Here is a 26954-nt window from a genome sequence, read left to right on the forward strand (position 1 = left end):
GATCGCCTTTACTTTGAGAAAAGCAAAGAGACCTGCTTTGATACCACTGTTATAATATCCGAGATACATGCTCAACTTTCTTATATACTTAAAATATATATGGTGAATATTATGCTAGCGCAGAGAGAGAATATATCCACAATCAATACATACATACACATTTGTATCACTAGACTATGAGGTATTAGAGTATATTTGGGGCTGATCTAGCATAGATAGATGTGAAGAGGAGGATTTGATGCAACACAAAGGATATGTTTTCAACATACATGTGCAAGTGAGAGAGATGGTGATGGCTCCAAGGTCTTCTTTGCTGCTTCTTTTTTTGTCTCCCTTAGAGCTTTCCAAATGATGGCAATTAATGGGCATGCTAGATCATCATTAACACTTAGAGAAAAGTGAGTCATTAATTTATTGACATAAATTTTGTTTAAATAGAGAATGCATAATAAGCAATCAATTTAGTGACATTGATTCTCTCCTCACTTTCTCAGAACATCATATTGGGGAATATGGAAATTTCCCATAAGTTTGGGACACGTGACCAAATCTTTGGATTTGTCATAACTTGAACACTACAACTCCAAGTTGAGCGCTCTATAGCTCAATAGATTCCATTTTTCAAGAAATTTTCAATGATAGGTCACATCATATGGCTTTGAGAAACTTATGGGCATGTTATCTGGGTGCCACCTTTTTAGAATTCAAAAAATGGGAATTGGGAGATTCCTAAACTCACTAATATTATGTTCGAGTCGAATATTAATGCACGATATGTCAGAGACATTTAATTTTCTTTTCTTTACTCTCTTACACAAGCTAGTTATATTTTTTAATGGTCTCTTTCTCTCTTAAATCCTATTGGAGTTTTCTTTAAGTATGCTAGCTTGTTTTGTAATGACTTATTAGCATTTTTCAGAACGTTAATCTTATTTGTAAGCTCACAAATGCTTGTCTGTGTAATAAATAATTTTTTTTTCATTTCATTCATTTGAGCCATGTATGTGTAAGATGTAGAGTATAACCTTTTACAATAGCCAAGTATCCCATTATAACCTTCCCCCCACATATCTCACATAGTCATGAATATTTAAAAAATTAGGAGGTTTATATGTTGAAGGATCCTTGGGATAAATATTTCCATCCACCCACAAATCCATATGTTTCTTTCCTTGAGTTCACAATTTGTTGGCCTCCATCTCATCTGTTAGTACTCGATGATGTATACTTCTCCAAGATGAATAAATTGGATCTAGTTGGATGGTAAGTTTGTACTTGCATGCACTCGCATCTGTATTAATTGCAAAGGTATTGCTAAACATTTTAGCATATCAACGACAATGAATCTAACAATGATAAGAAAGTGAGCACAAAGAAGAGAATGGCGAAAGAGAATGGAGAAAGAGCGTGTGAAAAGAAGACCTGGGAGAGCACAAATGCGATATATGTGGACATTTCTCGAAAATACAAATTCTCCCAAGTTCCAAGACCAAAACGGCTGAAAAGGAGACCCTGACATAAATTTAAAATGAGGGACAATTAATGGCTGAGCTCTTCAATGAATTCAATATTCTCTCATTAATCACATATGAGCAACCAAATTTGGTGGTTTCATTCTTTCAAAATCTCAACTAATTAGCATCTTAATCATTCTCGTACAAGTGCATTTTTTGAAGCGTTTTTGACCCTAATGTATGTACTAGTCTTTGAACACTTTTAATGATGAGTTCTTTGTTATAAAGATCCTTGCAAGGAGTAGTCTTGTCTCTCTGGCAACAATTTTTTTCTACATGGTGCAATATATTAGGGACTAGTTGTAGGCCATCATTCAATCTTATTGATCATTTCATCCTCTAATAAAGGTCAATACATGTGTGTGTGTGTGTGTGCATGTGCGTGTGTTATTTCAAATCATTCAAGTTTGTCTAAGATATAACATTCTCTACAAAAAGATATATCTAAGCCACTTTGACACTTATATTGGAAACGTAGTTATTTCGCTCCAATCACCAACATTGTGTGTGCGTGCGTGCACGTGTACGCGTGTGTGTGTGTTATTTCAAATCATTCAAGTTTGTCTAAGATACATCATTCCCTACAAAAGGATATATCTAAGCCACTTTGACACTTATATTGGAAAGGTAATTATTTCACTCCAATCGCCAACATGTAGTTGAGTACAAGCCACAACACAAGGCCACAATTTGAGGAGGGACCAATCCACTAGCTAAAGTGGTGGGATATTTGAAAAGTGATCAAATGAACAGCCCAATACTCCTCCTTTACTAGAGTGTTCAAAAATGTCCTTCCCCAAATAACCATACGTTCCCTTTGTAGCTTGTCATATGAGAGGTTTTAGAGCTTGTAGAAGAGTTGAAACTTGCAAGGGACACCAGACGAATTGGATTTAAAGAGCTACCATTTGGAGTAACTTGTTGCATTGAGCAATTCCCAAATACTCCAATAAGAGTTCACCTCATGTCTAGCCCAAATGCATGCTATAAATTGAGCTGTTGCAGGAAAACTGGCACGCGTAATAGTTCCGTGGGGTTGCTAAAATTTATTGATTAATGGAGTTACCAAGGGTCCCAACGTTGATCTAGTAACTGGTTTGAACTCCACAAGTCATGAATGGATGTGTGATAATTACCCATGTGACAAGAGGAGTGGGAGGAGGAGGAGGAGTAAGGGGAAGGGGAAGGGGAAGGGGAGGGGGAGGGGGAGGGGGGAAGAGAAGGTGAGTTGTGCAGGGAATTGGGGGATGGAATGCAATGATTCGGGGATGTGCTGTCGTGTAGGAGCTCCTCAATCATCTGCTTGGCTATGGCGTCTTCATCACTGAAATCCTCCTCACCGACATTGCTTTGTGCAAGTCCCGTGGTGGCCTGCGCTAATTCGGGTCCAATTAGCAGAGAATGAGCTGCACCCATCGTATTCGTCTTGTTCTCCGTCTTCTGTTTGTAATTCTCGATCTGCAGCTTCATAACCCATTTGGTTTTGATGTCAGAACTATCAGCCCCTCCTTTCTTCTGCCACACGCCGACACCTGACTGCTCGGGGTCTAGCCTCAGGCATGTCAGAGACTGATGGTTGGAGCTTACGAGAGGGCAGCCGCCAGCTCTCATCATGGATGTTGGTGGGGGCTGATCAGCAGCTGCTAAGTCTGCGACTGCAACTGCCTGTGCTAATATTGTTGGTTTTGCTGGTTGGAAGTGGATGAAGTTCTGGAGCTTTGCAATGAGAGATGCTGACAGCAAAGAATTAGCGGAGGATGAGCACGTGCTGGTGCGGCCGTGTAGGCTGCAGTCGTGCGGGGGAAAATTGGTTATGGCCTCGGGCCCGCACATGAGAAGGGCGGCCTCATCATAGGCTCTGGCAGCGTCCTCGGCTGTCCCAAAGGTCCCAAGCCAGACTCTACATTTCCTGTGAGGAGAAACAGCCACAGGCCGATCGATCTTATTTAGACACGCGAGCGCGCACAGACAGAGAGAGAGAGAGAGAGAGAGAGAGAGAGAGAGAGAGAGAGATGCTTACGATGTTGGGTGGCGAATCTCTGAGACCCAGGAGCCCCAGTGCCGCTGACGAACACCTTTGAAGCGTCTTTGAGGTCGGCCCATCACTCACTCACTCACTCACTCACACACTCTCTCTCAAACAAAAGGCGACCAGAATGGAAACATACAAGACTTTATACTGCATACACAAATATATATGAGAAGTTAGAACCAAGGTGACAAGGACGTGATTTTACACGCATCTACATACAGACATGTCAATGTACAGCTGTGACTTTTGTTAATGTAGATGATAGATCCTTACAAATGTTCCAAGTACTTCACAATGTCCACCTACAGCTGTGACTTTTTTCAATGTAGATGATAGATCCTTACAAATGGTCCAAGTACTTCACAATGTCCACCTAGGCTGCTAATATAGCTCACTAACTCCGGACACCTTGCATATGCTATCGTTGCATGTATTTACCCACACAATTGCAAGTCCAACTCAATGACAAAAGCTTCCTCCTACAAAATCTAGCAAGAGAATTGCTTCCAATCGGCCACCATAGGATTGGGCTTAAGCAACACTTCCAAACTAGCTAAAGACTACTTCTAGTCACTCTTGCTATAAATATTGGTATTATTGGAGAAGTAATGGTCATTGTTGATTATGAAATTGAAGACTACCTTTGCTCTCTTGTAGATATAGTGGTGTGAAGACATTATAATAGCTATCCTTTTCCTAGAATAGGTATTGGCAAGTCTTCAATAAAAAATAGGTATTGGCAAGTCTTCAATAAAAATCAGTAGCCTACACTGCAAGGTGCAAGATTCATCAAAATTATGAGCTCAATGAATTGCATAAGGTTTAACTTTAGACATGTCCACCAAAATAAACTAAGTAAGCAATAAGCACATAGCAATCCATGAATAACTATATCCACCGTTTAGACTTCTATGATTATAGATGAAGGATAGCACCTATCTAAAACAAAGCCACTATTATGGAGTTGCTCACATAACTAATCTCAAATGCATATACTCATTAGAGAACACCAATACCTTTAACATTATGCATGAAAATATCTCAAAAAGTTATCACTATCAAGCTTGTGGCTAGTGTCGTATTCAAGCACAAAGGTCTTTTGAAAACCAATTGCAAAACATTTTACAAGCCACCATTTTACCAAACAAGGCCAAGCTTCACAAGTCTATAAGAGTTGAGAGAAGTGCAATATGGATGGTTTTAGTGGGCAATTTTTTGATTGATTATTTTTTGAAAATCAAAAGCAACATTCAAAATTTAAGTTGGCTCAAAAAATCTTCTAAAAGAAGCTTCACCACACTTATCAAATAAAATAAGTCAAAATACTTTTTCTTTGAACTTCTTTTTTTAATTGGCTCTTTCTCTTTCTCAATCTTAATTGAAATCATGCAAACAATACTAACCTATGTGTGCTTTTAGATCTAATGAAATGAGACAAGGCTCTTGATTTAATGAAATGGAACAAGTCTATTTAGGTTTGGATGCTTTTTTAAGGTAAGACATCACAAAAATGAGTCACTAGAAGCAAGGCTTATTTGTAAGACTTTGTTAAATATTTTCCATGCAACTCTTGATGTGGGATTTGTGTGAATGGCTACAGATGTTGGTGTGAAGCCATGGATACATGAATGATGAGGAAAATAATGAATGAGTGGAAGAGGAGACAAGGGACGACCCAAGCTAGTAGGGGGAGGGGGGGCACATGAAGATTACTAAAGGGGGTGTAATCTAATTTGGTTAAAAAAAAGTGCAATGTGACAATATATTTTTCATGACCACACACACACACACACACACACACACACACACACACACGCACACACGCACACACGCACGCACGCACGCACGCACGAAACCTAGAATAGATTTTGGCATTTGGTTGAAGGCCCCAAAATGGGTGGTTGTACAAGCTCGTGACACACCATTAGGAACCTCAATGGTAGTCCAACTATATTTCTTAAAACTAGAATGTCCTCAAGGCTGATGTGATATTTTACTAGTCCATGGGTAATTGCAATTCACAAATGTCAAACTATACATCAATCAAGGTGTAGAGCTTTAGTGTGTTTGTCTATGGGCCTACTATCAAGTTTTAGAATCAATAGGGCAATGGAGAATTTTGATGGACGTCAATAAGTTTTTAATCATCATCCTTACATTTTGTTTATAGCCCCTAAAACTGAAGGAAATGCTTTTATATTACATTGGTAAATCAAAGTGGTAAAATACTAAAAAGGTGGAAGACAAGTGAACATGAAATATTTTAGCATGTCCATGGATATTGCTAACAAACTATAAGAAGAACCTTCTTTGGAATCTCAAATATTTATTGGCTTGAAGGTTATTTGGAAAACCTTCCAATTTTTAGTTTGCTATAAGACTTCCTCTCTCATTTACATAGGAGAAGTTATGCATTGTGCAAGAAAAAGGATGTTAGCTGTTGCAAGCATTTGGCAAATGTAGAATGATGAATGATGTTCTTCATGCATCATAGCATAAAACATCTGTAGACCATATTAATGATTGATGCTACCCTTTAAGCACATATTTTGTTGCCATTTTTCTCTATTTTATACTTTTATAATGATTATATGTAGACATCTCATAGAGTAAAAGGTGATTTAAGCTTGCTTCTTTGCTTCTAGTTCAACCCTCTTTAGTATCATCCAATTTCTCATAAGTAAGCAAATTTTTTTCTCACTCCTTTCTTTAGTCATTGTACCATTTGGAAGTCTCCTTTCATTATACACCTCAGACTTTGGAGTAAATGATTGCGAAATTTTTAACTATCTGAGTCATTACTTGGCATCATTAGGATATTTTAGGGACTGAAGTGAGGATGTGTGGAGTGAATATGTGTGACATTATATGTGTTTAGATGGGGATGTCTTGGTATTTAATTCCTAACCTGTAAGGTATGGCCGTTTTAGAGGTTGTGGCAATTAAGATGTTAAGAGGAGCTTATAATTGTAATGTGGTAACATAGTCAATTTTCTCTTTGGGAAAATACACTATGTTGGATTCGAAAGTTCTAGCAGTTATTAAATCATTATTAGGTCATGCTTATGCATATATGTATGCCTATGGCTATGCATAGACACATGCATGTGTATAGGCTATGCATACACATCCGTGTGCTTGCACATAGCATTTGTGTAGACATAAATGCACATATTAGTGTGCAATAGGCTAAGCGTGCATGCATGTATACACATGAAGTACATATACATATACATATATGCACACATGTAGTCTTGAACTACACATGGATATGTGCATACACATGCACGTGCACATAGGTTATGCATATACCTATATGTATACATGTACATATGCATGTGCATGTGTGTACAGACATATACATACATGTTTCTGTAGCCTATATATATACATGTGTATACCCCGTGTGCGTGCTTGTGTTTAGTCTATGCATGTGCATAGCCGATATATATACTTATGGATATACATATATATATGTGCATATAGACATGCATACTCATGAAATCCTCGTGAACTATGCATATATATGCACATTAGCACATGCATATGTTTAGGCGATCTATAGGCTTACACATATATGTTTTACATAGCATGTACTTATGCATGTGCATTTGTGGAGCCTATATGTATATATATGTATGTGTTTGTGTAGTGTTGGTGCATAGTTTAGGTATGTGCATATTTGATACACATATACAACCTGTGTATGTACACATGCTTATGATTATGCATATCCATGTGCACATAGGCTACACATTTTTATAGGCACACATATATGCATAGAATATGCATGTGCCTATATGTATATGTGTGCCAATATGTCTACACACACACACACACACACACACACACACACACACACACACACACACACACACACACACACACACACACACACACACACACATGTGTGTGTGAATGATCATATCATATGCATAAGTCTATGTGTATAGTATGTCAAGTTATGCCACTGACCTTATTATATTTTGTTTTTTAGTAGATGTTTCTATTGATCTAAATGCAAATATTGATGTAGTAGAGATCATCCTTTGAAGGTCCCAACCCTAAGGATGAGAGAAAGAGACCCATGGAAGTTACTTAATGTATATTCTCTACATCACATGTGTTCAAGGCCTATTTATAAATATCCTTATATATGAATTTTTCCTGAATAAAACATAACCCATTTCTATTCAATTTGTAAATAACCCCTTATATATTACATCCTTTTGTATGTAAAAAATGTATATAAATAGTATTTTAAAAATACCTTATTTTAAACCCATGTGATGCACACATATATTCATGAGTAACTTACCCGAGGAAAGAGGACAATGGTAGAGATAGAGGCCTCTTTTAAACATCCTCCCATTGCATCCAAGCTATATGAGTACATGAGCACTCCTTTCTTCTCGATTGCAAAGGGCCATACAGTCCCCAATTGCTTCAATACTAGAGAGCCCAATAGTACTAACTTTTCCCACTCAAGAAGGTGCAATCTCTCCATAATCTCCATCGTAGGAGTTGTCCCACAAGAGTAGCAATAGTAGCAACCATGGGTGCAAGCATCGACATAGAGGATTTTGTGGAGGTTATTTTGGTGATCGTGGTCGAGCATATCTCCATAGCCATCCCAATAGCATGAGCAACATGAAGATAGACCGATAGAATCCTAGCTAGATGTCTATTGCAAACTTAATTCTAAGGGTGGGGTCCCCCAAAATATTGTTGGAAAGGAGGTCGTGAGCTAGTTGCATGCCATAGTGTGCATAAACTACATAAACTATTTAAATCCTTCAATGACTAAGACATGAATATACTCTAGTTAACCATTGCTGTAATGCATGAGACGTTTCCTAATCCCCCGCATATGAGATTCATATACCATTGGCCTCGAGATAGGATCAGAAAGGCAATTGCTAACAAAACGGCCATGGTCAAACATCGAGCAATAGAAAATAAGAGGAGGTCAACAATACTTGGATTCTAAGCCAATTTTGATTATTGCATGTCATGGTCAAGATTGGATGGAAGCTTAAAGTAGGGTGGAGCATGGAGCCTTTAGCCCACAATAGAGGGAGGTGTAATGAATCCTAATGGAGTGATTTGGTCCATCAAATGTTGGGTCAAGAGGCATTGATACATAGGAAGAAAAGTTTGCCAATATCTAAAATTTTCCATAAGTTATTATATACAAATATTTGGGATTGATTGTATCTAATACTCATGTTATTTTCATTTTGTAGTTGAGCATTGTTGGCCAAGTACCCACCCCATACCCACTAGCCATGAGATGGCTTACAAGCAGTGCCATAGAAAACTCAATATATGGACATAGTTGTATGAGGAGGATGTAACCACATAGCAGTAGTAACGTGAAATCATGGCATGAAGAATTTGTTATGTCGATTCTTTTTTCAAACGTATTAAAAGCTTTTAGTTATTCTAATTTTGAATTTTCCATGTATAGGGACACAATGCAATGAGATGGCTGTTACAGAGAGGGTGGGAAGAAGGGAGTGATGCATAGATTAAAGAGTTGAGCCATGAGAAGAGTTGTGATGAGGAGGATAAGGAGCGAGATGGTGATAATGATGATGATTAGTGATGTCTTTTGAGTCACTAATCTTATGATGAGGATTAATTATATGCATAGTATAATACATAGTACGTTAGATACTACAAGCAACAATAAGTGACTTTAAAATCATGTACACATCTTTGTTATACTTCTTGTATATATCTAGTAAATTTTTTGGTCACACTTTGTCATTTCTATTTTGAATATTTGGTTATCTCAAACTCTATTATTATGTGAGCTCTTTCATATATGAGGAAATTAAATCAACTTAAGGACAATCCATTGAAAACAATCAATATATGTCAAATTTTAAAACTTCTTTTTGCATAAAGAGTATATAGTGGAGATATAGATAGCTTAGCTATCATATCCATAATTAAAGCCTTGAATATAAGAGCCAAAGGTGAAGTGGAAACCTGCACAAAGGTGCAAAGTTAGGCTTTGGGTTAAGACACTATTAAAGATCAACATATGTATGTAAGACTTCCAAGTAATGGAGAAAAGTTACAATGCCTAACCAAACAAACAACTTTTTCACCATTGGTTTTTTGCCTTTTGCCACAACTAGGATCTAGGAGGGGGTATTGGTAGAGTAGACATGTGATGCCATTGAGCCTCTTGGTTTGAGTTAGACAAGGACATTAGGAGCTCTGATATTGTCATTGTTTGTCATTTTGTGTTTTAGGCACTTTAGATGGAGGGTACGATAGTGGATTTCTTTTTTGGAAGTGTGACCATTGTGATTAGTTGGACAAGCTTTCTTGGGTGCCTACATTTTGGGCTTGGCCACTTGTATAAAAATTGTGGCCCTAGTTTGCCTATTTATAGGCAGCTTGTCTATCATGAGAACATGTATTTTTGAAATCTCACTTAATATTTGGAGCCTTATTTTGCATTAGCTTCTTCTTCTCTCATCGTGAACATAGTATGCAGATGTAAGCCAACTTATGGAAGCATTGGCATGAGGATGGAGTGAACAAGCTACTCTCATAAGCCAACTTTTGGAAGCATTGGCATGAGGATAGAATGAACAAGCTACCATCAAGCTGTTAGTTGTATTTAAGGGTTATATACTTAATTGATGGAGAGAGGATAGAAGGAACAACAAGCTAGCCTTATGCCATTAGTTTTGATAGGTTGTATCCTTAGTCTTCCATGATTGTTGCTGGAGTCATGTGGCATTTCCTTTCCTTGGATGTAAAAGACTCACATTTTTGAATGTATTTGCCCTTTCAATTTTTTTCTCCCTCTTTTAAGCATCAACACTCAAATTTCCATTTCATAAGGGTGAAATATAACTCAATTGTTGTGGGATTTAGGTGATGCTATGTTAGAGAATGTTTTTGTAATAAAGAGCCCCAAAAGTCGTTATAATAAACAACTTCAACACGTATCAAGTGACGGTCGATCCAGGACATGCAAGTGCAGAACTTTGTGCTTTACAAAGTTTTCACTAAATTGGAGCGCCTTTGCGCCATGTTACGGAGCCCCTTCACAGTTTATACTAGTTAATGTAGTAACTAGAGTGTAGGAAGTAGATGTGATAATTTACATAACACCTCATCATGTTGGATGAAACAAGTATCAAAGGTCTCTTTAATGAGGCTGCTGGCTAAGAAATCAGAAACAGAAATTAGAGCAGTACGGAATGGAGAAGTGAGGGAGACGAGGATGAAAGAACCTTTATTTTGTCAACAAAGCTGCAGAATTGCCGCCCAATGATTCATTGATTTGATGCTGGCTGTGAAGGCGCGGGCGGGTCGGGTGGTGGGGGTGGACTGGTGGTGGTGGTGGTGGTGGGTGTGGCAACCCGCAGGGGGTATAGCGTGTTGCCCGTTTCGTCACCCATGATAGCTGCTGACTTTGCAGTCGCAGTAGTACAAGTGGCAGCTGGTGTGATGCCTGCAAGGCAACATGTGCACTGCTTAACTTTTTGTTGAGGAGGGTGACAAAAAGCCCTTGCCTTGCGTGCGCCGTACCTGCTTTCTCTGAGTACTGATTGAAGCAGAGCTTCAGCCTTCGATGCATCGACAAAAAGTCCACCAGACAGTCCAGACTACTGTTACTACAGCACGACCGAACGGATCATGACGCGATTGCTGCCGACGCAGAGAGAGAGAGAGAGAGAGTGTGTGTGTGTGTCTGTCTGTCTGTGTCTCTCTGGTCTCTCCGACTACCTGCCTTGGCCCTTGTCTTCTCTTTCCTTCAAAACCGCGTCGACTGATCACTGCAACACGGTTTCCGCTTGAAAAGAGTCTCCCGTCCACGTTCCACTCACCATCTTATCCATCAGTACAGAAAATGTACGTGTGGCACGCCATTAGGGCGCCACGTCCAAATCCATGACCACGACATACATAATACAAAAATCCATGGACCATGACCATGACCATGACACACATAATAGAATCATGAATGGCTACGTTTAAGACACACATAGTCCTTCTAAGTTCCTTGCTGATGTCTCCACCGTCAATTGAGCATTGGATGCTATGAATGCTCTCTTACAACCTTTTGTGCTCTCCTCTGGGTACAAGAATGATCATGTTGAACCTGGCACAAATTTTATACAACCACTTTTCATAAGCCGACACTAGTGCTACATACGCAAGCGCAGGTGTTCATTATCCTAATGTGAGCACCCCACACAAGCATGGGTCTTAAGGGTACCTGTAACACAATACTATTTTTAACTCCCCCCCCTCCTTCTCCTCTCTCTCTCTCCCCTTGCCTTTAACTACACACCATTGTTTGACACGCGTGGGTCTTAAGGGATCATGCCAAGCAATGGTCTAAAACATCCCCCCTCTTCTCTCTCTCTCTCTCTCTCTCTCTCTCTCTCTCTCTCTCTCTCATGTGACACATCCAAAGGTGGAAGGGATGAAGAGTGGGCACTTTCATCTCCACAAGTGCCCCATGCTACAACTAAAAGCATTACATTAATGATAGAATTATTTATACTAACTTGCATTGTGAGACCCAAAGTAGAAGCTTTTCAAGTTGACATAGAAATAATGATTCAATAATATTACTTTTAGGTGCTATTGATTAACAATGAGCACAATCTCATCTTTAGAGCATGTCTACCTTCTTGGACCCAAAACAACTCAAACTCATGTTTGACACTTTTGCATATATTTTTTCTTTTATGGCTTTGCCTTCTTATCTTTGTTATTGCACATCACAATATCAAGGTAACTAGAAATCAAAATACACATAATAGCAATGCATGAGTGTTAGAGTTGATGATGGTATCATATAAGCCAAAATTTTACATGAGAGCCTTTGTTTCAATGTCAAAAAGCATGATGGTTAGATAGATATGTAAAACTCTACATAGAAAAGTTGAGTGTTGGAAAATGAAAAATAAAGAAAATATTGTTGCCTCATTAGCTTCGATGCATGCATTATGACAATTTGGGAGGTTGTGAGGCTCGTGAGCACTCATCATATTGTGCCCTTCACCATGCTCCTTCGTTTTTCTCGCATAAGGGGACCTAGAGCTTTGTGAAGTGCAATACATAAGGCAAAGCAAATGCAAGCTTGTGTTGACCTTATTGTTAGCAAGAACTCCACCAACATGCTCACATTGTTATTGCACATTTCTTAAGGCACAAAGAGGGTGAAGCCTATACCCTTGGATGATTTGATCATATCATTAATTGAGCAAATTTCTCGCTCTTTCTAGCTCAATCTAGATGAGAAATTAAAAAAATATTAAAAGAAGATAATTAGTAAGCTTTGTTAAAAACTAGTTGAAAAACATATCAAAAAATATTTAGCGTATTTAAAAACCCCATCAAACTACATGTTAACAAACCCTATATCATGTTTATTCAAATGTCAAATACCCTCCCCCCCATATGCTCTAAGATAAGTATAGCTTAAATGTCAATAATCTCAGTAAACACATTAAAAATCACATGGAAACACTTATGCCAGGAGGCATATTCCACGGTGGATTCCGTGAGGTTTTGCGATGGATTCCGTAAAATTTTATTTATTGCCGGGGCTCATACATAAGGTGGATTTCTTGCGCGAAAAGTTGATGGGGACGCTTGTCCTTTTTGGGCGTCTTGTTAATTTAATGTGCAAGTGGGTGATTCCATAGCGGGTGATTCCAAAAAATACATATTTAAATTAATAGATATTTATGAGTTTAGAGTACGCACTCGTAATAAATTAAGGTTAAGATTGAGTTCTAACCAATTTATTTATTTCGTAGCTGAAGATTGCTAGGTATTCACTTTTGTCGGTTTAATTTTATTATTTTCTAACAATTATGAATGCTTTAGTTGATGTGTAGAGCAAGCAGCGGTGGCATTGGAAAGCACTGGGCGATTGTGTGTATTCAAATTATTATCATTTTTGATGGGCACACATCTTAGGCATGGCTCCAATATTTATTTTGATGCGCTTATTTATTGAAGCGCTTGATATTTATTTATTATTTTTGCAAACGCATGGACGCATGATTTAAATATTTATATTGGATATTGTATTTGGGTACTGATCGACTCCTTGGACGCCCAATAGCTTGAATTCTTTAGTGGGACAAAAGCAAACACAAAAGCTAAAGCATGCTAATTGTAAATTGGGCTATTTTTTGAGCTTGGAGATGAATAATATATAAAATACATGCTTTGTGGAGAGCTCACACAAGGCATGGGGGGAGATTGTACCCAATTAGTCTCTTGCTTCATGTCGTGCAAGATTTATTCCTTGTTCTTTGTGCAAAAGTAGAGTTCTTTTGTTCTTGGGGACCTTCCGGTGCTCACTACGTGCGCATACATCATCCGATCTATGCCCCAGTGGTATCAGAGCGAAGCTGAGATCGGGAGCTTCCAATCGCTTATCATCTCGCGCGAAGTCGAAGCTCCTAGAATGAATCGGCTCTATAGTCAACCTTGCGACAATCTATCAATAACAGCGTGTTCCTGGCAGTCAAGAACCCCTTGCTACGTACTCAGATCGCGAAGGACCAGCTTCTGCAGGAGGCGGAGGATCACGCAGGAAGCTTCTTCAACAAGACGTTTTTCTCAGAGATACAATAAGCAAAATCTTCATTAGTAATAGCTTTAAGATTAATAAAGCTTAAACTATTCAAAATTTGACGACTTGTTGCGTGAGGATGTACTCGAAGCTGCTGCCATCCACGAAAAACTATCTCCATCCTGGTTGTTATCAAAATGATTGGTTAAGCTTTCTAATTAAAGCTTAAGTCTCTTCTAAGTCTTACTAAGGCTTAAAATCTAATTCTTAATCTCTTTCATAGCCTGCGTTAATGGAAAGATTGTACTTGCTTTTATCAGTCAATTTGATGATTATTTCCATGAAGAACAGTATGCTGAGAAAGACAAAATTAACTGTGTCACTAATCATCTAGTTGACTGAGCATCCCTATGGTGGACTGTTGTCCGCAAGAGCATTGATTGTCCTACTACTTGGGAGACTTTCCAAAAGAAATTTTTACAGAATTTCCTTCCACCCAATTCCACGAAAAAGCAATCAAACAATGGGATCTTTTGCAACAAAGGGATCGTGAGCCTATTTCACAATATACCGAGCATTTTTAGAATGCTTTATTGCAACTACGAATGCTTGAAGATGTACCTGAGGCAACCCATAAATTCAAGTTTATGTTTGGCATACTTGGACATTTTTATGCGGAGGTCAACATGTTCAAGCCAACGACTCTTGAAGATGCAATTTCCTTGGCCCATGACACTGAAGACAAAATTCGAGGACGAGAGAAGCGACCACAACAATTTCAAACTAATGGTAACTTTGGTTCAAAATGATTCAATTCAGATTTTTGAAGATTCAATCAAAGTTATTTCCTTCCATTTTTATTCCGTAAATCTTGGACACGGCCACTTGCTTTACCATCAAACACAAATCCAAACCCTAAGCCATCTCTCCAACCAAGTCCCAACATTCCTAAACTTCCTGATATTACCAATAATGTATCTAAAGCCAAACCCATAGTCTGTTACAAATGTCATCAACCTAGACATCTAGCGCGGCCAATTGTCAATCCAAAAAGCCAATTGTTCATATCAATTATTTGGGAGCGATAGAAGATGCAGAATATGAAGAAATGCCGGATTTCAGGGAAGGCGATGATGACATTGGTACTAATTCAGATACTTTACCAGGTATGCCAAATCCCCATTCTTTATTAACAATGAAATGTCTTGTGCATGGCAAAGAAAAGACTGTTTTATATGATGATGGGAGCACACACGACTTTATTTATGCAAAATTGGTCAAAGAATTGAATTTATATACTGTTTCTACACATTATCGCATCAAGGCTGCATTCTTAGGCACTAGAACACAAGAGGTGCATGACTTAGAAATTAAAATTGGTGATTATATTGAACGTAGAAATTTCTTAGTTGTGCCTTTACAGTCTAGTGACATTATCTTAGGAATGCCTTGGCGACATCAGTACAATCCTGATATAGATTATTCTACTCATTTAATAAAAATTCATTCTAATGGGAAACAAATCACATTGTATGGTATGCACACTTTCAATAATTTTCCATTGCTTAGTCATACTCAAGCTAAACGTGCATTACGAAAAAGTAGCAAATCTTATTTAATATGGGTGAATGAAATCGAAGCTAAAGAAAATCAGATGCATCTTAGGCACGCACAATTTCTTTCACAATTTCAAGATTGTTTTGCTGTTGACTTACCACCTGGATTACCACATGTACGTCCTGGAGATCACAAGATAGACCTAATTCCTGGATCACAACCGCCATATAAAGCACCATATAGACATAACCAAATTGAACAGAAAGAAATTCAAGCCCAAATTGAAGAATTGTTAACCAGAGGACTCATTAGACCTAGTAGTTCTCCATTTGGTGCACCTGTCTTATTAGTGAAGAAGAAAAACAATACCTATCACATGTGCATTGATTATCGTGCCCTAAATAAAATCAGTGTTAAGAATAGATATCTGATTCCTAGGGTAGATGATCTTATGGACAAGCTACAAGGATCTGCAATATTCAGCAAGATAGATCTTAAATCTGGATACCATCAAGTAAGATTGAACACATCTCATATATTCAAAACTACATTTAGAACACAATTTGGACACTATGAATTCCTAGTTATGCCTTTTGGTTTAACCAATGCACCATCCACATTCAGTTGTATGATGAATCACATATTTTTGAAGCATAAGCATTGTGTCATTGTTTTCTTTGATGACATATTGGTTTTTAGTAAGAATGAGAACGAGCATTACGAACATTTATCTTTGGCTTTTAAATTATTAAAAGAGAATCAATTATATGCCAATTCAAAAAAGAGTGAAATTTTCCAAACACAAATTGAATATCTAGGACATATTATTTCATATGAAGGTATTAAAGTTGACCCTAGAAATATAGAAGCAATTTTGAATTGGCCGATACCCAAAAATGTGCATGAATTATGTTCTTTCTTAGGTCTTGCTAGCTTTTACAGAAAATTTGTAAGAAATTTTTCATTGCTTACATTACCTTTGACAAAACTATTAAAGAAAGGTATTGTGTATCATTGGTTTGACAGTCAACAAAAATCCTTTGATTTATTGAAACATGCTTTAACTCATGCTCCTGTATTGCAATTACCTGACTTCAATAGACCATTTTTCCTAGTAGTTTACTGACGCTAGTGGATCTGGAATAGGAACAGTCCTTATGCAAGATTCTCATCCCATAGGCTACTCTAGTTGCAAACTTAAACCCTCTGAACTTAAGTATTCTACCTATGATAAGGAATTTCTAGTTGTAGTACAAGCTTTACGTAAATGGAAACACTATTTAATGGGATCTGAATTCATGATCAAAACTGACCAACAAAGCATTAGACATCTCCTTAGTCAACCACAAATATCTGACCGACACATTAAATGGGCTGCTTTTATTCAAAGTTTTCATCCACTCATACAATATCAACCCGGAAAAGAGAATGTTGTTGCCAATGCTTTAAGTAGACGACCGACTATTCATAATATTTCTATGATATCCTTTGACTCTCTTCTCCCTATGAAAAACACTTATGACCAAGATCCTACTTTTCAAGCTGATTGGAATAAACTAGTTGTAAATAATTGGATTTCCATTGATTCATTGTCTTACACGGATGGATTTATGTTTTATGAAAAAATATTATGTGTAATGTTCCATTTCGATCATTTATTTTGCATGAAATTCATTGTTCCCCATACCAAGGCCATAGAGGAATTATTTCAACTTTGCATATACTAATTGAAGATTTTTATTGGCCACACATGGAATCTGATGTATCTAACTTTGTATCTGAATGCTTAGATTTTCAAAGAGTTAAAAGACACTATGGTAAACAATACGATTTATTAATGTCTTTACCAATTCTAGAACGACCATGGGAACAGATTTCAATGGATTTTATCACTAGTTTGCCTAACACTAAAGCTAATCATGACATGATTTGGACTATTGTTGATAGGTTTAGCAAACAAACATATTTCATTCCATGCAAGAAAACATTAACTGCATCTCAAGCTGCTTAATTGTTCTTGAAAACTGTTTTTACTAGTCATGGTTTGCCAAAAGTTATTATTTTTGATCGTGATTCTAGATTCTGCAATAATTTTTGGATTACTTTGTTTGCTAACTTAAGAACAAAGATTGACTTTTCATTTCCATTTCATCCTGAAACAAATGGCCAAACAGAAGCTACTAATAGTACCATTTTAGATACTGACTAGAATGATTCAAGGTACTGACTTTATGACCACTAGAACTGGCCGTAGATATTCTAGATATTTGGTTAAGTTTAAAAATCATCCTGTTGAAGAGGCCCAATGGATGCATGCCTGAGACCTAAGTGCTTACCGCTCATCGCTGGCTCCACATTGAGGTAATAGCAATTGAGGACAATTGCTATCCCACCCCGGGGATATGATGCCAGGAGGCATATTCCACGGTGGATTCTGTGAGGTTTTGCGGTGGATTCCATAAAATTTTGTTTATTGTCGGGGCTCATATACAAGGTGGATTCCTTGTGCGAGAAGTCGATGGGGACGCCTGTCCTTTTCGGGCGTCTTGTTAATTTAATGTGAAAGTGGGTGATTCCATAGCGGGTGATTTTGCAAAATACATATTTGAATTAATAGACGTTTATGAGTTTAGAGTGCGCACTCGTAATAAATTAAGGTTAGGATTGAGTTCTAACAAATTTATTTATTTTGTAGCTGAAGACAGTTAGATATTCACTTTTTTCGATTTAATTTTATTATTTTCTAACAATTGTGAATGCTTCAGTTGATGTGTAGAGCAGGCAACAGTGGCGTTGGGAAGCACTGGGCGATTGTGTGTATTCAAATTATTATCATTTTTGATAGGCGTGTATCTTAGGCATGGCACCAATATTTATTTTGATGTGCTTATTATTGAAGCGCTTGAAATTTATTTATTATTTTTGTATGCGCATGGGTGCACGATTTAAATATTTGTATTGGATATTGTATTTGGGTACCGCCCGACTCCTTGGATACCCAATAACTTTAATTCTTTAGTGGGACAAAAGCAAATACAAAAGCTAAAGCATGCTAATTGTAAATTGGGCTATTTTTTGAGCTTGGAGATGAATAATATATAAAATACATGCTTTGTGGAGTGCTCACACAAGGCATGGGGGGAGATTGTATCCAATTAGTCTCTTGCTTCATGTCGTGCAAGCTTTCTTCCTTGTTCTTTGTGCAAAAGTAGAGTTCTTTTGTTCTTGGGGACCTTTTGGCGCTCACTACGCGCGCATACAACATCTGATCTGTGCACCAAACACATGACAATACATTTAGCAAAGAGCCCAATAAACCACCTATCCACAATGGTGAAAGCATATTAACACAATAAGAAACATCATGTTTACTATGGAGACATTGCAAACCCTTGCCATCATAGTGCCATTGATAATCGTGGACATAATGAGAAAATTGATTAATAACAAGTAACAAAGAGTTTACCTTGTAAGCTTGAATCAAAGCAAGCAAGTGTCCTCTTCACTCCAACTTCTCTCTTTGCAAAGCTCAAGCTCTTTTGTGTGTGTGTGTGTGTGTGTGTGTGTGTGTGTGTGTGTCCTTTGTTTAACTTCTATCTTTTCACTCAAAGAGAACAAAAATAGCTTGTCTACAATTTTTAAAATTGGGGACATGTAATCAAGCATTTATTGAGTAAAAAAAGTTGTGTCTTTTTCTACATGTTTAAAGTAGCATTTACACTAGAAGATATAGGCCATATATCAACATCTAAAGCAACAAAAATATTCATCTAAAACATTGCCCCCATCGTTGCTAAAAATATTGATATACATCTCTACAACTACTTGCTTTTTGTGTCACTTCTATGCCATAAATTGTGATGTTTTTTTACACATCTACTAATGTTAATAAAGCGATGAATGCAGTAAATTAGCAATGCTAATAGCAACAATTACAGAGGAAAAAAATCTAGCACCATGTGCTAAACAATGTTCCATAAAGCAATAATGAATTGGTGCACAGATCGGATGCCGTAAGCGCGCGTAGTGAGCGTCAGAAGGTCCCCAAGAACAAATGAACTCTACTTTTTGCACAAAACTCAAGGTAGAAAGTATGCACGACATGAACAAGAGACCAATTGGGTGTAATCTCCCTCCATGCCTTGTGTGAGCACTCCACAAAGTATGTATTTTATGTATTAATAATTTTCAAGCTCAAATAATAGCCCAAATTACAAAATAGCACGCTTTTGGCTTTTGAGTTTGCTTTAGTGCCAAATAGAAATAAAGCTAATGGGCGGGCGCTCAAGAAGTCAGGCATACCCAATACAATGTCCAAATACAAATATCATAATCGTGTGTCCATGCACATACAGAAATAATAAATAAATATCCAATGCCTTAATAAATAGGCGCAACAAAATATAGGGGCCATGCCTAAGGTATGCGCCCATCAAAATATAGGTGATAACTCGAATACACGCTATCCTCCAATGCTTTCCTCTGCCATTGTTGCTATCTCTACACATCAACTGAAGCATTCACAATTGTTAGTAAAATAATACAATTAAACCGACAAAGTGAATACCTAGCAGTCTTCAGCTACATAAATAAATCAATTGGTTAGAAATCAATCCTAACCTTAATTTATCACGAGTGCGTACTCTAAACTCATAAACGTTTATTAATTTAATATATATTTTACGGAATCACCCACTATGGAATCACCCATGTACACACTAAATTAACGAAACGCTTGAAAAGGATAGGTGTTCCCATCGACTTCTTGCACAAAGAATCCACTTTGCGTATGAGGCCCGGTAATCAAAGTTTACGGAATCCACCGTAAAACCTCACGGAATCCATCGTGGCACAGAATCCACCATGAAATATGCCTCGTGGCATCATACCCTCGGGAGTGGGATAGCAATTGTCCTCAATTGCTATTAGCTCAATGTGGAGCTAACAGAGTGGGGAAAGCATTTAAGTCTTTAGCGTGCATCCAGGATGGTTTTTAAACTTGACTAAATATCTAAAATATCTACGGCCAGTTCTAGTGGTCATAAAGTCAGTATCTATAATAGCTTCAGGTTCAAGGATTTCAGTCTCTTCATCTAACAAAGGTGGGTTTTGATAGACAGGGTGTACAGGTAATTGGCCTCTAAAGAGTCATAATAAACTAATGTGAAAGGTGTTGTGAATTTTTCAATGTGGTGGTAGTTCTAACTTAAATGCATTGTCATTGATTTTGTGAATGATCTTAAATGGTCCATAGAATCTAGGTGCTAATTTCACAACTGGGTATTTATCTACACTTTGTAATCTATGTTTTTCTATTCTTAACCAAACATAGTCATCAACTTTGAAATTCATGGACTGTCTTTTCTTATTGGCTTGTTTTGTATATGATTGCTGGCTTTGGCAATCATATCTTTAACTTCATAAAAAATAGTAGCGTGCATGTTAGCAATATCATTAGCACTCTGAATTTTATTTGATAAAGATGCAACAGGTGTAGGTAATCTATAACCATAAATCACTTCAAACGGTGCTTTCTTTGTAGCTGTGTGTGGTATATTGTTATATGCAAACCGAAGTAAATGTAGATGTGTATACCATGTATGTGGTTTTGAAATAGTGTAAGCACGTAAAAGATCTAAAATAGTACTGTTAGTAGCTTTTGTTTGACCATCTGTTTTACGATGAAATGTAGATGAAAAATCAATCTTTGTTCTTAAGTTAGCAAACAAAGTAATCCAAAAATTATTACAAAATCTAGAATCATGATAAAAAATAATAACTTTTGGTAAATCATGATTAGTGAAAATAGTTTTAAAAAACAATTGAGCTGCTTGAGATGCTGTTAAAGTTTTCTTGCATGGAATGAAATATGCTTGTTTACTAAACCTGTCTACAACAGTCCAAATCATATCATGGTTAGCTTTAGTGTTAGGTAAACCAGTGATAAAATCCATAGAAATCTGTTCCCATGGTCTTGATGGTATAGATAAAGGCATTAGTAAACCATACTGTTTACCATGATGTCTCTTAACTCTTTGACAAACTAAACATTCAGAAACAAAGTTAGATACACCAGTGTCCATATGTGGCTAATAAAAATCTTCAGTCAATGTATGCAAAGTAGAGATAATACCTCTATGACCTTGATATGGAGGACAATGAATCTCATTCAAAACAAAATATCTAAATGGAACTGTAACACATAATCTCTTTTCATAAAACATGAATCCATCATTGTAAGACAGTGAATCAATAGGAAACCAGTTATTTCCAACTAATTTATTCCAATTAGCTTGAAAAGTAATGTCCTGATGATAAGTATCTTTCATAGGGATAAGGGAATCAAAGGATATGACATAAATATTATGAATCGTCAATCTTCTACTTAAAGCATCAGTTACTACATTCTCTTTTCCTGGTTGATATTGGATAAGGGGATGAAAACTCTGAATAAAAGCTGCCCATTTGATATGTCGGTCATAGATTTGGGGTTGACTAAGGAGATGTCTAATGCTTTGTTGGTCAGTCTTAATCATAAACTCAGAACCCATTAAGTAATGTTTCTATTGACATAAGGCTTGTACTACAGCTAACAATTCTTTGTCATATGTAGAATATTTAAGTTCGGATGGTTTCAGTTTACAGCTAGAGTAGGCTATGGGAGGATTATCTTGCATAAGTACAGCTCCTATTCCAGATCCACTAGCATCAGTAAATACTAAAAAGAATGGTCTATTGAAATCAAGTAGTTGTAATACAGGAGCATAGGTTAATGCATGTTTCAATAAATCAAAAGATTTTTGTTGATTATCAGACTAATGATAAACAATACTTTTCTTTAAAAGTTTAGTCAAAGGCAAGGCAAGTAATGAAAAATTTCGCACAAACTTCCTGTAAAAACTAGCAAGACCTAGAAAAGAACGTAACTCATGCATATTTTTGGGTATGGGCTAGTTTAATATTGCTTCTATCTTCTTAGGGTCAACCTTAATACCTTTTGATGACACAATGTGACCTAGATATTCAATTTCTTTTTGAAAGAATTCACTCTTTTCTGGATTAGCATACAATTGATTATCTTTCAACAACTTGAAAACTAAAGACAGATGTTCATAATGCTCATTCTCATTTTTACTGAATACCAATATATCATTAAAGAATACTATAACACAATGCTGATATTTCAAAAATATGTGATTTATCATTCGACTAAATGTAGTAGGTGCATTAGTCAATCCAAAAGGCATCACTAGAAATCCATAATGTCCAAATTGTGTTCTAAATGCAGTTTTGAATATATCAGATTTATCTAATCTCACTTGATGATAACCAGATTTAAGATCTATCTTACTAAATATGGTAGAACCTTGTAGTTTATCCATAAGATCATCTACCCTTGGAATTGGATATCTATTCTTCACAGTAATTTTATTTAGGGCATGATAATCTATGCACATGCGATAAATATTATTATTATTCTTTACCAATAAAACATGTGCGCCAAATGGAGAACTACTAGGTCTAATTAATCCTCTGTTTAATAATTTCTCTACCTGATTTTGGATTTCTTTCTGTTCAATCTGGTTATGCCTATATGGTGCTTTACATGGTGGTTGTGTACTAGGAATTAAATCTATTTTATGATCTTCAGGACGTGAAGGAGGTAGTCCAAGTGGTAAATCATCAGCAAAACAATCTTTAAATTGAGCAAGAAATTGTTTATGCCTAGGATGCATATGTTTTTCTTTAGCTTGAAGTTCATTCACCCAAATTAGATAAGATTTACTACTTTTATGTAATGCACGTTTAGCTTGAGTATGAGTAAGCAATGGAAAATTATTAGATGCGTGCATACCATGCAATGTAATTTGTTTTCCTTGAAAATGAATTTTAATTGAATGCATGGAATAATCTATGTCAGGATTATACTGATCACGCCAAGGCATACCTAGGATAATATCACTAGACTGCAAAGGTACAACTAGGAAATTCCTTCTTTCAGTATATTCACCAATTTTAATTTCTGAGCCATGCACCTCTTGTGTTCCATTATATCTTGTACCTAAGAATGCTGCTTTAATGTAATAATGTGTAGAAACAGTTGGTAATTTCAATTCTTTCACTAACTTTGCAGAAATAAAATCATGTGTACTACCATCATCATGCAAAATAATATTTTCTTTTCCATGCACTAAACATTTCATTGTCAACAAAGAATGTGGAGTTGGCATACCTGGTAAAATATCTGAAGGAGTAGCAATGTCATCCTCATCTTTCGTAAAGTTAGGCATTTTCTCATGTTCTTCTTCATCCATTGCTCCAAGATAATTGATATGGACAGGTGGCTTCTTCGATTGGCAATTGGCTGCTAGATGTCCAGGTTGATGGCATTTGTAACAAACTATAGGTTTAGCTTTGGATACATTGTTGGCAATGGCAGGAAGTCTAGGAATATTGAGATTCGGTTGTGAAGATGGCTTAAGGTTTGGATTGGTATTTGATGGCAAAGCAGGTGGTTTTGTCCAAGACTTACGGAAAGATGATGAAGGAAAACGACTTTGATTGAATCTTCTAAAATTTGAATTGAATTGCTTGGAACCATAGTTACCATTTGCTTGAAATTGTTGTGGACACTTGTCTCTTCCTCGAATCTTGTCTTTAGTGTCATGAGCTAAAGAAATTGCATCTTCAAGGGTTGTAGGCTTGAACATATTGACTTTAGCGTAGTAATGTCCAAGTAATCCAGACATAAACTTGTGCTTGTGAGTCGCTTCAGGTATGTCTTCAAGCATTCTGAGTTGAAGTAAGGCATTCCAAAAACGTTCGGTGTATTGGGAAATAGACTCACGATCTCTTTGTTGTAGAAGATTCCATTGCTTTATGGCTTTTTCATGGAATTGAGGAGGAAGGAAATTCTGCAAAAACTTATTTTTGAAACTCTCCCAGGTAGTGGAACAATCAATGCCTTACGAACCACGGTCCACCAAAGAGAGGCTCGATCGACTAAATGATTAGTGACACATTTAATTGTCTTTTTCAGCGTATGTCTCTTCATGAAAGTAGTCATCAAACTGACTGATAAATGCAAGGACAGTCTTTCCATCTAGAGTTCCATTGAAAGTACGGATTTTGAATTTTTTTTTACTTATCTTTGTTTCTTTGCGGATGGATTGAGCTTCGAGCATCGCATCGATGGTACATCGGATAAGATCTTCGGGTTGTGGTCCATCTTTCTCGGTGGTAGATCATTGTAAATTGGCCAATTGAGTTTGTAAAGCTTGTCGGGCTCTTCGTTCTTCATCAAGCTGCATCATAATTAAATCCAATTTTGTTCCATCGTAGGTTCGGGAAGGTAGCCTTCAGCCATTAAATCGTCCATATTTTGTTCCGTCATCCTGTAAAAATCCAGAAAACCTCACACTCTCAAAATCCAATTAGCGGGATGAGCGTAGCTCAAAGTTAGGTATACAAGGCTTATAGATTTTTGTTTGGCTTTTTACGGTCTTCGACTTTTGCGGTTGCGGGATTTGTAGTCTTTGTAAAAATTGCGTATAACCTTCTGCATGTGCTGAAACTGGTTCTCAGCAAGTCTTCGTATGTGAACAGAGTCTTCCAAGGAATAATTATGTAGTTCTGTGCTTCTGCGCAGGAACAATCCTTATGGGAGTAATTGAGGTAAGTCGATTTTGATCTTTGTGGACTTGCAGGACTTGCAGAGTAGGTAAATTTGAACTTGTAGAGCTTGCAGACTTAGAAGATTAATGACTTGTAGCTTAGGTGACTAAGCTTAGGATTGACATCGACGATTTTTTTGAGGGGGGTAGCTGTTTTTTGTGCCGTACTGTGGAAAAAACGACTTGTAGTCAGAGATGTAGGAGTGGTCCTCCACTTCCTCAGGCCGGTCCTTCGCGATCAGAGGCTGTAGATAGAGGTTCTTGATCGCCAGGAATCCACCCGTATCGACTGTTCGTGATAAAACTAACTGTAGAGCTCGATCGTTCTAGGAGCTCCGCCTTCGCGCAAGATGGGTAGCGATTTGAAGCTCTCGATCTCAGCTTCGCTCTGATACCACTGTTGCACAGATCGGATGTCGTAAGCACGCGTAGTGAGTGTCAAAAGGTTCCCAAGAACAAAAGAACTCTACTTTTTACACAAAACTCAAGGTAGAAAGCATGCACGACATGAACAAGAGACCAATTGGGTGCAATCTCCCCCCATGCCTTGTCTGAGCACTCCACAAAGCATGTATTTTATGTATTAATCATCTTTAAGCTCAAATAATAGCCCAAATTACAAAATAGCACGCTTTTGGCTTTTGAGTTTGCTTTAGTGCCAAATAGAAATAAAGCTAATGGACGGGCGCCCAAGAAGTTAGGCATACCCAATACAATGTCCAAATATAAATATCATAATCGTGTGTCCATGCACATACAAAAATAATAAATAAATATCCAATGCCTTAATAAATAGGCGTGACAAAATATAGGCACCATGCCTAAGGTATGCGCCCATCAAAATATAGGTGATAACTCGAATATACGCTATCCTCCAATGCTTTCCTCCGCCATTGTTGCTATCTCTACACATCAACTGAAGCATTCACAATTGTTAGTAAAATAATACAATTAAACCGAAAAAAGTGAATACCTAGCAGTCTTCAGCTATATAAATAAATCAATTGGTTAGAAATCAATCCTAACCTTAATTTATCACGAGTGCGCACTCTAAAATCATAAACGTTTATTAATTTAATATGTATTTTGTGGAATCACCCGCTATGGAATCACCCATGTATACACTAAATTAACGAAACACCCGAAAAGGATAGGCATCCCCATCGACTTCTCGCACAAAGAATCCACTTTGTTTATGAGCCCCGGTAATCAAAGTTTACGGAATCCACCGTAAAACCTCATGGAATCCACCGTGGCACGGAATCCACCGTGAAATATGCCTCCTGGCATCATAAATTGAGTACACAATCGTTATTGAAACATGTACCTCATAAGATGGTGAAAAAAAAAGAGACGTTGATTCAATATTCAAATAAGTACAAGATATCCAATAATGACAACTCATAGAACTACATGGAAGGATAGAGAGGAGAGTCCAAAACAAACTTGGAAATGTATTTATAAATATCACAAAATGCGAGTCCACGAAGGATGATAAATATATTTGAGGAAAGCTACATAGAAAGAGCATGCATGTATCATAGGGCCAAAGAAACAAAGAATGCATGCTCCATGAATCCAAGCAATCGGTACAAGTCCTCACC

General features: G+C 37.2%; 1 protein-coding gene and 1 long non-coding RNA gene across 3 annotated transcripts; both read right to left on the reverse strand.

The window, feature by feature from the left end:
- Positions 1-2014: 2014 nt before the first annotated feature.
- On the reverse strand, positions 2015-4257 carry LOC148019176 (ethylene-responsive transcription factor WIN1-like). The gene is made up of 2 exons (XM_087660720.1): positions 3535-4257; positions 2015-3423 (listed from the first exon to the last, which is right to left on the reverse strand). The coding sequence occupies exons 1-2, from the start codon at positions 3615-3617 to the stop codon at positions 2577-2579; spliced, it is 930 nt and encodes a 309-aa protein (XP_087516846.1). The 5' UTR covers positions 3618-4257; the 3' UTR covers positions 2015-2576.
- Positions 4258-7459: 3202 nt separating this feature from the next.
- On the reverse strand, positions 7460-11320 carry LOC148019177 (uncharacterized). Of its 2 annotated transcripts, XR_015687537.1 has the most exons (3): positions 11107-11320; positions 10809-11029; positions 7460-9543 (listed from the first exon to the last, which is right to left on the reverse strand). It is a non-coding gene; the product is annotated as an uncharacterized LOC148019177 (long non-coding RNA). The 2 variants fall into 2 exon arrangements; XR_015687536.1 differs by lacking the exon at positions 7460-9543 and having other exon boundaries at positions 9567-11029.
- Between the last annotated feature and the right edge of the window lie 15634 nt (positions 11321-26954).

The sequence above is a fragment of the Lygodium microphyllum genome, chromosome 20 (genome assembly GCF_053477565.2).
Source record: "Lygodium microphyllum isolate KBCC chromosome 20, Lygodium_microphyllum_v1.1.10, whole genome shotgun sequence".
Classification (NCBI taxonomy): domain Eukaryota; kingdom Viridiplantae; phylum Streptophyta; class Polypodiopsida; order Schizaeales; family Lygodiaceae; genus Lygodium; species Lygodium microphyllum.